Source organism: Alligator sinensis, unplaced genomic scaffold, assembly GCF_000455745.1.
Source record: "Alligator sinensis unplaced genomic scaffold, ASM45574v1 scaffold1580_1, whole genome shotgun sequence".
Lineage (NCBI taxonomy): Eukaryota > Metazoa > Chordata > Crocodylia > Alligatoridae > Alligator > Alligator sinensis.
In genome coordinates this window covers 209,189-221,230 of record NW_005843156.1, presented here as the reverse complement: position 1 = coordinate 221,230, position 12,042 = coordinate 209,189, and the positions used below count along the sequence as shown (strand labels likewise).

Genomic DNA, 12,042 nt, shown 5'->3' with positions numbered 1-12,042 from the left:
TCATGTCCGGGGCCCAGATGGGCTTATTTGCCCCAGGCCCTGCACAGGTCAGCTCTGACTGTAGATTTAATTGTTTGTCTAATTTTATTTTCATTTTGGTTGGAATGTGCCAAATTACTGTAATTTTTAGATAGTGTTGGAATGATGTTACAGCCATGATAGTCCAGGAAAAATGTGAGAAGCAAGGATTTTTGTGGGTGATATCTTTTATTGGATAAACTGTATAGTTGGGAGGGACAAGATAGGCAAGCATTTATTTGCTACTGTACCCTTCCTCTGATCACTTTAAATAACATGAAAAAAAGCACCAAACAAGTGTTCAGAGCCATCAAATTACTTATACTCTGTAGCTATTTTCTCTTGCCTGTTCTTTTCTTTTGTGTGCCTTTAGTACATCAAGACTAAGTCTGCCTGAGCTAGCGCAGTGTGTTTACGTAGCACCTCTCACATTTGGGGTCCCATACAGGTAGCAGGATTTTTTGAACGGATGGACAGGACATAGTTTAGTTATCAAATTGGTTACATAACTTGGCAACATGACAAATGATAAGAAAATGGTTGCAGGACCTTTACATAAATGTAGGCTGAAAGTTATTCTTCTGAAATTAGGCTTAAACAGCATTAATGTGAGACTTATTATGGACAAACTAGGGGGAAAAGCAAAGAAGGACATGCTTCCTGAATGTCTGCAACTGGAACTACATCGCTCTTCACATGTTCTTCATGTGTGAAAAGGAAATATTTTTGTTTCTGAGTTAGTGAACAACTATAATGAGTGAAACTTTTGTGAGGAAGCCTGAAAATTGAATGGGCTATATTTTGATTCCTGAGTTTTGGATTTTTTTTTTTTTTTTTAGAAGATAAAGGGAGCCTCATATTGTATTTCTTCTTTCTCCTCAGCTCTGTTGCATTGTGTAAACTCCTCCAATATGGCATCAACACAGATGATAAGCGACTTCAGGACATTAGGGTAAAGGGGGAAGAAATATTCAATATGGATGAGGGAATACGCACACGGTCCAAATCGGCCAAAAGTAAGTAATTGGATTGCCCTTACATTATTGGGTATACAAATGGTACATTTTGGCAGGTGCTTTAGAGGCCTTTAAAATGGATTATCTGGCTCTTCTGCAATTTTTTGGATATAGTGCATTTAACATGCCTATTAATTCTGTCCAAACTTTCTTAAAGAAGGGCTTGGGACACTGTTGATACAATTCTGATGTACAATTAAAGGTGAAATGTGTAGCTCCTTGGATATGAAATCCTTCATTGCTATATCGAATAAAATTCTGTCCTAATTGAGTGACCTAAAATTGATACTGTTATATTGCTTGTCTATGTGAATCCAGGTGAAATGTTGTGTTCAGTGGACACTGTAGCTTGTCACAAATGCAACACAGAGGGGGAAGGTTTAGTTGAAGGGAGACCTACACCATGATCAGGCGTTTTGCATTTAATAGAAGACTTCATTCTCTTATGATTTCAGTCTGGCTTCTTTCTTTCATCTCAGATTCATATGAAAGTATTCTTCAGTTTGTCTAGTCTTTTTAGATGGAGTCTCCTGTATGGATTCACATAGTGGTTCTTCAGTATCATTAGAAGCCTCATTTGGCAAATGGTGCCCCACTGTATCAGGCACTATATTATGTACTAATAACAAAATGGCATCTCTCACAAGCAGGGACCATCATTCTGAATATCTGAATCTGCAATTTACTGAGCCTGTGCTCACCTGCCCAGGGTTGAGGACTAAGAAAACCAGTGGAAACAGCCTAGGCCAGGGGTCAGCAACCCCTGGCACGCCACGGCTAGCTTGGACTCTAAGCAGCTGCAGCCAGCCACAAAGGCCTGGCTGCTCCCAGCAGGTGGCTAGGAGGCTGCAAGACCTGCTGCAAGCAGACTGGGCTTCTTGGTCCAGCTGCAGCCGGGAGGCTGCGAACAGCTGCTCTGGTATGTTGGCACTCCGGCACCTTCCAAGGTAGACATTGTCTTTTTTTTTTTGGCACTCCGGCCAAAAAACATTGCCTACTCCTGGCCTAGGCGATACCTGTCCAAAGCCCACAATAAATTGCTTTTCACAAAGAGAATGGTAATTACCACCATTGGAGTGATTTAGCAAGGTTAACTACCATTCCCTTTTTGCTTTTAGTTTATTATTCAGACAGGAAATGAGATACTAGTTTACTGTCTCTGTTGCACTTATTTGGTCTTGCCTAGGGCTCCAACTTGGGCATTTCATGCCTAGCCCCTCATGCTTGCTCTCACCATTAAAATGTGCTCATGGTATTCCCCTGTGCTTATCTTCAGCTTCTCACTATCTCTTACCCAGAAGTTGCACAACAGGGAAGTTAATATCAGCACCTAATAAATGAGTAGCAGAAGATTTGAGATGAGAATTGTGAAGATGGCAAATGTGGAAAGTTTCTTTTTTCTTAACCTTGTTTAGTGCAGTTTAAGTTGTTTGCAAAAATGTCCCTCCACCATAGAGCAGCATATTACAGTGACTAAGAGAGAACTCCAGGATGTCAGGCCTGCTCCTGTTTCCAAGGAAGTCAGTGACAGAATCCTCCTTGGCTCTAATCTTGATAGGATTGAGGTCTCAATCCAAATACTGACCTTCAGCACCTGTTGTTCTTGCAATCTGCACTGCCACTACTCAGCAATGCCTGTCCAGGTTCTTAACAGGACTACTCATTAGGCCGTCTTCTGAGTTGAACCTTGCCCCTCATTTTTTCCTTGACACTTTTTTTGCTTTTATTCACTTTACAGCTATCCAAGTAAAAAACTTTAACTTTATTCCAATCTTCTATTCATAAGAAGGAAGTTCTTCTGGGATAATTTGTATATTGAATAAAATTTTGATTTTCTTCAATAGTCTGGAGTATTGTTGTCAGACACTTTAATCTCCCAAATCCAATAGTAGCTGCAGATTTTTCTCTTCTATCTGATAAGCTCTCTCTTCCTCCCCCACCCCATAATTGATTTTTTTTTTTTTTTTTTTTTTTTTTTTTTTTTGGGGGGTGGGGGGGTGGAGAGCATGTCTTGTAAAAGTAAGAGTGCCTAGATCCTTTTTTGACAGCTTGGTTTCATGGTTACCTGTTAATAGAATCCGTTGTAATTAAGTAACGAAATTTTAACAAATTAAATTGTAATTAATTTAATAGAATCAATTACACTTAATGGAATCCATTGTAATTAAAGCAGAATTGGTTGCACTTCTGATCAGGGTCAGACTTTTAACCAATATCCCCAGGTCTGAAAGGTAGTTGGAGCTTCACAAATACAGTATTAATTTTGTAACTCTTTGAGGGGGTAGGGAAAAACACATTTATGTTTTCTGTGTCTTGCTTTCCTACCATTATTCAGACTTTAACAACTTTTAGACAAGTAACAACCTGAGGTATAAATGGACACAAATATCCTGGAGATTAAATTACAGGGGACTAGTAGTGAATCTCTGCTTGTTACCTGTTTGAGTAGAAAACTATTTATTTTATAACCAACTTTTTTTTCTACTTGACTTTCATTTCAGAATTCACTTGGTCAAAGCTTCCAGTATCTAGAGACAAACCTTTGTTCGCACAGGGCAAAATGTCTCCCTTTATCTAAAGCCAAATAATAGTATCCAATATGGCACCTCTCTTCGCAATTCACAATGTCCATACCCCTTCTACAAATCCTAGGTTGTTCCTCTATAGGAAGTGAATGTGTATCACTTTGTTAAGGTTAGCCTCAAAAGAAGTGCCTGTTGCAAAAAATTCTATTAAGTGAGTGCCTCAGTATCCTCAAGTCAACTGAAGACATTTTGTCTGTTCCCTGTAATGACTAGTTTCATAAAATTCAAACCATTAATACTTCCACAATATCTGGAAAAAACTTTTTCCTCATCATGCTCCCAGGAACTGCACCTATGGGGTTATTGTGCATGTACAATTAATTAGATTTCTTTGACACTTGCTTCTCTTTCCTGGTAGTTTTTTTTTTTGGAATTCCTTGGTCGATGAAGAATTTATCCCAACATACTAGTCCAGGTCATAAAATGAATCAATTAATTTTCTGTGGCCTGTACGCTGAATGTAATGAGGAACATGGACTTTTGATTTTAACCTTTCCACATTTCCTTTTCTTTGTTGGACATAATACACAGATTAGCCCTTCCTCCATATTTTTTTTTCCCCTTTCAGAATTTTTGTTTTGGGTTGTACTCTGTGCCTCAGTGTTCCTTAACCATGACCACTAACTGGCCTGCTGAGGCTTTAAATCAGGGACAGGCAATTATTTCAGGCAGAGGGCCGCTTACCAAGTTGTGGCAAGCTGTCGAGGGCTTCATGGGTAGCTCTGCCCCTTGACAGGTGTCTTGCCCCCTGGTCACCATCTTGGGACCAATGTCCCAATGTTTTGGGACCAATGTCCCAGGGCTAGCACCAGTATGGCCCAAAGCAGGGCGCAGGCTGGCAGGGGTCTGTGGAGCTGGGCTGGGCTGCAGCAGCAGGGAGAGGGAGGAGCTGGCCTGACTCCATAGAGCCCCTGCCAGCCAGGACCCTGTACCCCTGCTGTCCTACTCTGGGCCCTGCTGGTGCTGGCTCTGGGATACTGGTGTAGGCCCTGCTCCCGCACCTGCTCACTCCCAGTGTCCCCCCAGCCCCGTGGTACAGGCGGGGGGCAGCATGCAGCCCTGATGCCCTGCTTACTGGCAGGTAACGAGCTGGTGTGGAGCACAGGGAATAACAGCCCCTCGTCTACCCCATGGCTCGCACTCCCTGCTGCTGCCACTCGCAGCCTGCGTGGGGCTGTCCTGAGCAGGCGCAGGCAGCCCCATGTGAGCTGCGAGCGGTTGCAGTGCGGGGCGCCGGCCCTGGGGCGGGCAAGGGCGCTCCGCACCAGCTCCTCCCCCATTATCTGAGGTTCCAGCTCAGTGCAGCGCAGTCCCTGTTGGGGCTTCCAGCTGCGGGGGGGGCTGCTGTTGAAGGAGCCCTCCAGGGCTTCCCCTGGGTCTTTGACAGGAACCAAGGACAGATGAATTTTAATTTTCTGATTTTTTTTTAAGGGCTCGGTTGGCCGGATAGAATGGCCACGGACCATATTTTGCCCACCCTTGCTTTAAATCAAGTTTGTTTCAACTGCTGCAACAAACATTTTGAGTGTTCACTTAATTTTTTTGGCTTTGTTGTTTTCTTCCCTTTTCCAGATGGGGCTGAATGCACTTTTTTTCAGCTGAAGATTTGATTTTTCTCTGAATGTTTATAGCTAAGCGGTGTATTTTAAAACCCTCCAATTCAGTGGATTCAAGCTTCTTTTCTTGAAACTGTTTGCTTCCTTCCCTCTTCTAGATCCTGAACGCTGGACAAACATTCCTTTGTTAGTAAAAATCTTAAAACTAATAATAAATGAGCTTTCTAATGCAATGGAAGCAAATGCGTCTCGACAGACAGCAGCAGACTGGAGTCAAGGTATTTATGCTGGGGGTGTCTTTCCTCATTTTAATTGATTCAGAATGAATTGAGCACTGAAGTTGCTAGCAGAAACATGCAATCTCATAACCTCAGTGCTGTCTTTTGATTATAACAGCCTCGAGCCTCTTTCTGATGTTAACAGTCCATTAGATGCTTCTCTTATAACCTTTGAATTTTGTTTGTGTTGATAGAAGGCATATGGGCTTTCTTTTCCGTATCCAAACACTTACACATAGGCAGTTTTTGACCCTTGTACTATTTAAATGAGGGTAGTGGTTATCATTTCATAATTGATATGTTCCATGTGGGTTTAAGATGCTTTTCTTTTCACAATAGATGACTCCAATGATATGTGGGAAGATCAAGATGAAGAAGAGGATGAAGATGAAGGTTTAGCAGGACAGCTTTTATCAGACATTCTTTCCACAAATAAATATGGTAAGCAGCAGTTCTTAAATACTGCTCAAACTATTGTGAGCTGTAAAGGATGTACAGTTATGGACATTAGCGTTTCTCCTTCCATTCGGCAGGTATTTTGAAAGTAGCAAGGGGAGGGAGAATGACTTGGAATGAAAGAGCGGGGTGTGGTTGGGGACAGTAAAGGATACAATTTGAAGAGAGGAATTTGCCCATGAATAAGACTGAAAGGGAATCAATTAACAGAGCATTGTTTTCTCAGAATCTCAAATACTAATATGGCTTTATACAATGCCCCTTAGAGGTAGGTCTCAGAAGTGAAGAGACTTTTCCAGGGTCCCATGAGGCTAGTGTCAGAGTTGCAGATAAATTCCAGTTCTCTTGAAAGTCTTCTGTTAAAACAGAATGGACTTGTGTGTGGTTATCTTGAGCTGATATTTGTTTTAGGGGAAAAGGAGTAGTATTATGATCTGGAGAGCTGAAAAGAGGTATGTGCAAGTGGGAGAGAATCTGCCTTGGTACTGCTAAAGCAGCTTAAGAATTTTCTCTACCTTAGCATGAGCACAGGAGACAGAATACTGTTATGATACATTGGCTCTGCTCCAGCTACCATGGCAAGAAAAAAACCATATAGGTAAATTTAATGCGTCAGGAAATTATCCAGGTTCTTTTGTAATATGAAGAAGACTTGTTTTGTTTTGTTTAAACTTCATCATGTCCTAGTCAGAAAGCGGCTTGTCACTTCCATTGTGTGCACAGACCTTATAATGCACAAACTCTAATAATGCTCCTTTGGAGGGGTCTGGGGTGCCTGAGCTGTGCATGTGGTGGTGGTGGTGATGGAGGGGACTGGGCTGCTCATGCTGCACATGACCGGCAAGAGCTGGGTTACATGCATTGCAGGTGGGTGACACATAGCTGGGAGGCAAGGGGGATGCAGCTGAGGGGACTTAAGCTGCCTGTGCTGTCCAGACAGGTTAGCAAGGAGACAGGATTTTGGGCTGCCTTTGCAGCAAGTGATCACTCAGGAGGGGGTGCACATGTGGCAGGCAGCACTTGGGTCTGTGCCCTGTGCCTCATAAGGCCACTGGGACTGTGCCCTGTATGGTGTATGGATCCTGGTTGCTTAGAAGTTGGACAGCCTTGTTATAAGGGCAGCTACCTGGAGCTGCATTTATAACTTTACAAAGCATTATGTCCTTGTAGAAGCTTCTGGGACAGATTGTGCTTGGCATCATGGTTTGCCAGGGAGGTGGCAGAGGACAGTGGTGGGTGCTTTTAAGAACTATTTCCAGATGTGTGGACACTACTTTGGAGTCCCTTACCAGTGAGACTGTGCATGTTCAGGAGGAGGAAGCCAAGTTTAATAATTGTCAGCAACTGATGTTCTTTGAGATGTGTTGTCCACATACACATTCACATCCTGCCATCCTTTTTTCCTTTGAGTCAGAAGTGCAATTGAGAACTGAGGAGTATTAAATGCAAACAGCCCTTTATTTTCTTGGCTGGGATGCACAAGGTGATAGGGCTAGAAAGCACTATGTGGATACTGCTAAGGTGGAAAAGTCTCTAGTCAACCGGAGAGGACATGAGACACCATCACAACTGAGAATATGTATGTGAACAACACCTCTCTAAACTTGAGTTACTTATAAGTAACTTCATTTTACTTCATCTCCCAGATCATGATTTTCACTCATGGAATGACACTCAAACACATTTGTTGGGCTTCTTGGTTTCTTGTCTGAACTGGGAGTGCCTAAAAGCTGTGCCTCTCCCCTCTTCATTTTGCCACTTTTCACTGCTCTCAACCCATTCAAAATAAATGTAATTTTTATCTAAAATGACACTTCTGAGACCAGCTTGCAACTAGATCTCTTCATTGATGGCCTAGTAGAATGCTTTCTAAAATAGTTTTGTTCTCTATTGCCAACACCTGCTTATTTTGCCTGACAGATGAGGATTACTATGAAGATGATGAAGAGGATGATCCAGATGCATTAAAGGACCCTCTTTACCAAATAGATCTACAGGTGATATGTTAGAGTAATTTTTGCACTCAAATTTCACTTCATTTCTTATATTGTACCTATGCAAAAAAAAAAATCGGAGTACTTCTGGCATGAGAAGGAGCAGTCATCCTAGTATAACATTTAAATATCCTGAATTTTAGTCAGTCCAGTGGGAGCTGGGGTGGTGCAGGCACTAAAGCGCATGGATGACAATCTAGAGGTTGCAAGTTTAAGACCATAGCAGAAATGCTCACGGTGTGGCCTGTAAGTTTCCAGTGAAATCTGTGAATTCTGTTAAACACCTTGTCATAAGGACACACACAAAAAAAAAAAAAAAAAAAAAAGGAAAGGAAGAAACCATTCCGGTTAACTTAATTTGGAAAGTGACAGACAGTATCAAAGATGCACTGGAGATTCTTTCTATGACAGCCATACAGTAGTAGTATCTTATGTAAAAGGTAAGGATTTTTGTTGGTCATATCTTTTACTGGACCTACATTATTATCAGGGATATAAATAAGCACTGTTTTCTGCTTCCTGCTTGATCTGCTGCTCTGCTTTCTACTCCTTTGCCCCATCTGTCTGTCCTCTCCCGCCCTGCTGCAAGCCACACGGGCTGCCCGCATGCCTGAAGTTGGCCAACTCTGTATTGGAGGAAATGTAAAGCCGGTTTATTACATCAAGAGTATTGAACTGAAACTCACTAAGATCCACACAGTTCAGAAACCAACTTTCTAGAGGCTTATAAGGGTAACAAGCACTGTGAACAATAAGCAGCATTGGCGTTTTAGAGCATCTGTTAAGTGTTGCTGGGTTTGCAAAGTCAGAAGCCCAGACTTATGAAATATCCAACAGGGTTTTCTATGTAACATGAATTCTGGCATAGTCTTTCCTTCAATTTTTCATTTACTTGGCTATTCTAAATATCTTTTGTACTGATTTTATCCGTGTCCCTGTTCACTCCATTTTCCAGATTTTAAACGAATTATCCACTTGCCCAGGTTCAACAGAAGAGGCAAAGGGTGATTTCAGCCAGACTAGTCCACAGCCTAGTGGTTAGGACTTTCCTGGGACATGAGAGATGGGTTAAATCCACCCCAGGCTGAGGAAAGTTTATAATCCAGGTCTTCTACCACATGGGCAAGTGCTCTAACCACTAGGTGAATAGTGGACATCACCACTGTTTTCAAAGATGGTTGAGGTATGCTGTGAGCATACCATTCAGGATTCACAAACTAAGCCTCCTCTAGTCTAATCTTCCTCAGGGGTCTGATATGGTAGGTATCCTCTAAGCATACCTACTATATCAGACCCCTGAGGAAGATTAGGCTAGAGGAGGCTTAGTTTGTGAATCCTGAATGGCCTTATGCAATGTTACATAGCTAGATGTTTGAATCGGCCAAAATTTATCTCAGCTGTCAGTCTGCGCAGTTGCTGAACTTTAGGTGCCTAAGTTGTTGTCAGCAAGCATAAGTTCCTAAGGCTTCTTGGTTACCTAAACAATTAGGCAGGAGATTGCTTGCTTCAGTTTAGCTGCCTAAATTCCTTTTTTGCACCTGGCCCTTACTTTTTTTTTAAATAATCAGTTTGTTCCATTGTGTCCCCTTAGCTTCAGTCTGTACTTGCATCTCATCTTCATTTACAGAGAATACCATGCTTTCATTGGTGTACTGTTTGAATGTTTATGACAAATAACTCAAAGGACTGTATGTTGAATAAGAATTTTAAAAAAATGAACTATATTGGTCCTTGATTACTCTGTGTCCTGAGCACTGCATTGAAGGAGCCTGAGGCCTTGTGGAGAAAGTAGTTCGTAGCATGCTTATAAGGAGAAGGCATTAAGACTGTACAGGAATTCTTAGTTCAGGCATTTCTTAAAAGAACAAATAAGTTCGTTATGTACAACTCTAAATGAACAAATTGTGGGGTGGGGGAAAAAATCCAATTGTATTGACCCTCTGTTCCCCACATTCCCCTCAGTTTAGCCATCAGTAGAGTTTGGACCTTTATGACCACAGTGCTAGATGGTCATCTTTATGTGATCTTGATTTATTTTGCCAGTGGGTTTCACACACATCTGTTGTCAAAGAAATGTAGAGTCTGAAAACAAGGGTTTAATACCAGGTTTTGGAGCAGAATGTGCTCTGGTAATTAGAGCCTTCTGGCCTGAAATCTCTTGTAGGATTGTGTTTCTCCCCATCTGTGCCGCCTCTTTCTTCCCAATATCTTATTCTAGCTACTATCTGATCTTCCTTTTGTGTTTTTCTGTATCCTAGTGGTTCTCAATCTTTTTAGCCTTAAGGCGCCACTCAAACTCAAGGCACACCTCAGAAAAGGCAGCTCTTAGTTTGCACTCAGTATTTGACTACAGAGAAATAATAGAGTAATTCTTCTGTTGCAAAGAACTCGAGAAGACCATAGTAGGTCAGAATGTTCTTGATGCAGTGGATTCCTGTTTAAAATATCTGGCTTTATTTTGTGTATCACATTTGTGCACTTAGCATTGACAGTGCGTGGCACCCTGCATCACCAATGAAAGGCTCTTAAGGCACTGCAAGATGCCACATCACCCTGGTTGAGAATCACTGCTCTGTCCTTTGAGTCCTCCTTGTAACACAGTTGCTTGTCAGGATAGGGCCCTCTCACCTCTTCTCTGCATTAAGGTTCTTTCATTCTATATCTTTTGTTAAATTGTAGAATTTAAATTCCAAAGACAGTAGTGAGAGGTGCTAACCTGTTCTCTTGTCACTTTCTTTCTAGGCCTATCTCACTGACTTCCTGTGTCAGTTTGCACAGCAGCCGTGCTATGCAGTGTTCTCAGACCACCTCAATGAGAATGAGAAAAGAGTACTACAGGCTATTGGGATATAAAAATAATCAAGAGATCACATGGATCATACCCGGATATTTTTTTTTTCTGGCTTATTCCATATATTTTTTGATAAAACACAGCATTTTCCAGTGTTTACCTTCTGTTACAAATGTGATCATCCTCATCGCAGAGTGTTGGGCTTCATTAATTACCACAAATCTGTTAATGGAAGGATTATTAAGAAGGTAACAAAGACTGACGTCTGTAGAGCTTTGCACACTTTTCACCATGGGAACACTTTCCTTTTTCATAACAACTTTCCAGGAAGTCTTTAATTTTTACTTAAATTCACTCTAAAAAACAAAAACTTTGCCTCAGAAGAGATACTTAACTGAATTTCACATAACACTGTTGGACAGAGGAAGCAGTTGTCACTGGTAGGTTGCTTGGACATGTCTTGAGAAATTGGAAGGTTTGTCCATCTTAGCATTTGCATAACACTTACAGGGTAAATATCTTACATTGTGACTTCTTTTTATAGAACTATAGACACTTTTATTAAAGAAATGCCTGAATGGTATGAATACTGTTTACAGGAATTTAAATGGGAAGCTGAAACAATAAAAATGAAATGAACATCTTGGTTTCCAATTGTAGTTGGGTGGGCTTTTAGTGAATTCCATCTAAGTTTCTTTTCCCTGGTTCTTTATTAAAGCTTTCATATCCACATGCTGAAAGGAAGCTACCTTTTAAATCTCCGTTCCTCAGGGCATGTGGCCAATGAAGATTTAGGTTTTATGGAACGAAAACAACCAGAATTTTTTTTAGGGGAAAAAAAATGATTGTATTCAACTGTTTACTCCATGACAGCCGTTCTGTGAACTTTTTTGCTTCCTTCACACCCTTAAGATTTACAAGAAATAGTTGAGCTGTAGTCCACAAAATAGTATATGTATTTTTATAAGGTGGTAAAATAACATTTGCAAATTGATTCACCCACAAATATAGTGTGATGTATCTTAACACCTCTCTGCCTTTTTTTGTTCCCTTTTTGGGAAAATGAAAATAAAACTATTTAAAATATAAATTGGTATCCTTCTTTAAAAACAGATTCCTAGAAGGAAATCTCATTACGTTTGATCATATTTTTAAACATTTATCCATTAAAATTTCTCCTGTAACTGCCACCTAATATGATCTTATAAGTTTTGTGGTCTGGAGAGACAGATTCTGTAACTGACTTAGCATTTTCTATCTCTTTTTGGCAGAATAAGAACCACTAATTTTCTTCCTTTTTTGAAGGAATGATGAAGTATTCCTCTTCATGGAGTAATGTACATTAAGA

The 12,042-nt window shown here is 41.0% G+C and overlaps 1 protein-coding gene across 1 annotated transcript in view; it reads left to right on the top strand.

The window, feature by feature from the left end:
* The window catches only part of IPO9 (importin 9), a 48,234-nt gene extending 36,453 nt beyond the window's left edge, over window positions 1-11,781 (top strand). The window contains exons 21-25 of the mRNA XM_014526778.2: window positions 901-1,034; window positions 5,334-5,453; window positions 5,793-5,894; window positions 7,830-7,906; window positions 10,646-11,781. Coding sequence (XP_014382264.2) covers window positions 901-1,034; window positions 5,334-5,453; window positions 5,793-5,894; window positions 7,830-7,906; window positions 10,646-10,756 — 544 coding nt within the window. The 3' untranslated portion in view covers window positions 10,757-11,781. The remainder of the gene's footprint in view (window positions 1-900; window positions 1,035-5,333; window positions 5,454-5,792; window positions 5,895-7,829; window positions 7,907-10,645) is intronic.
* The last annotated feature ends 261 nt before the right edge of the window (window positions 11,782-12,042 follow it).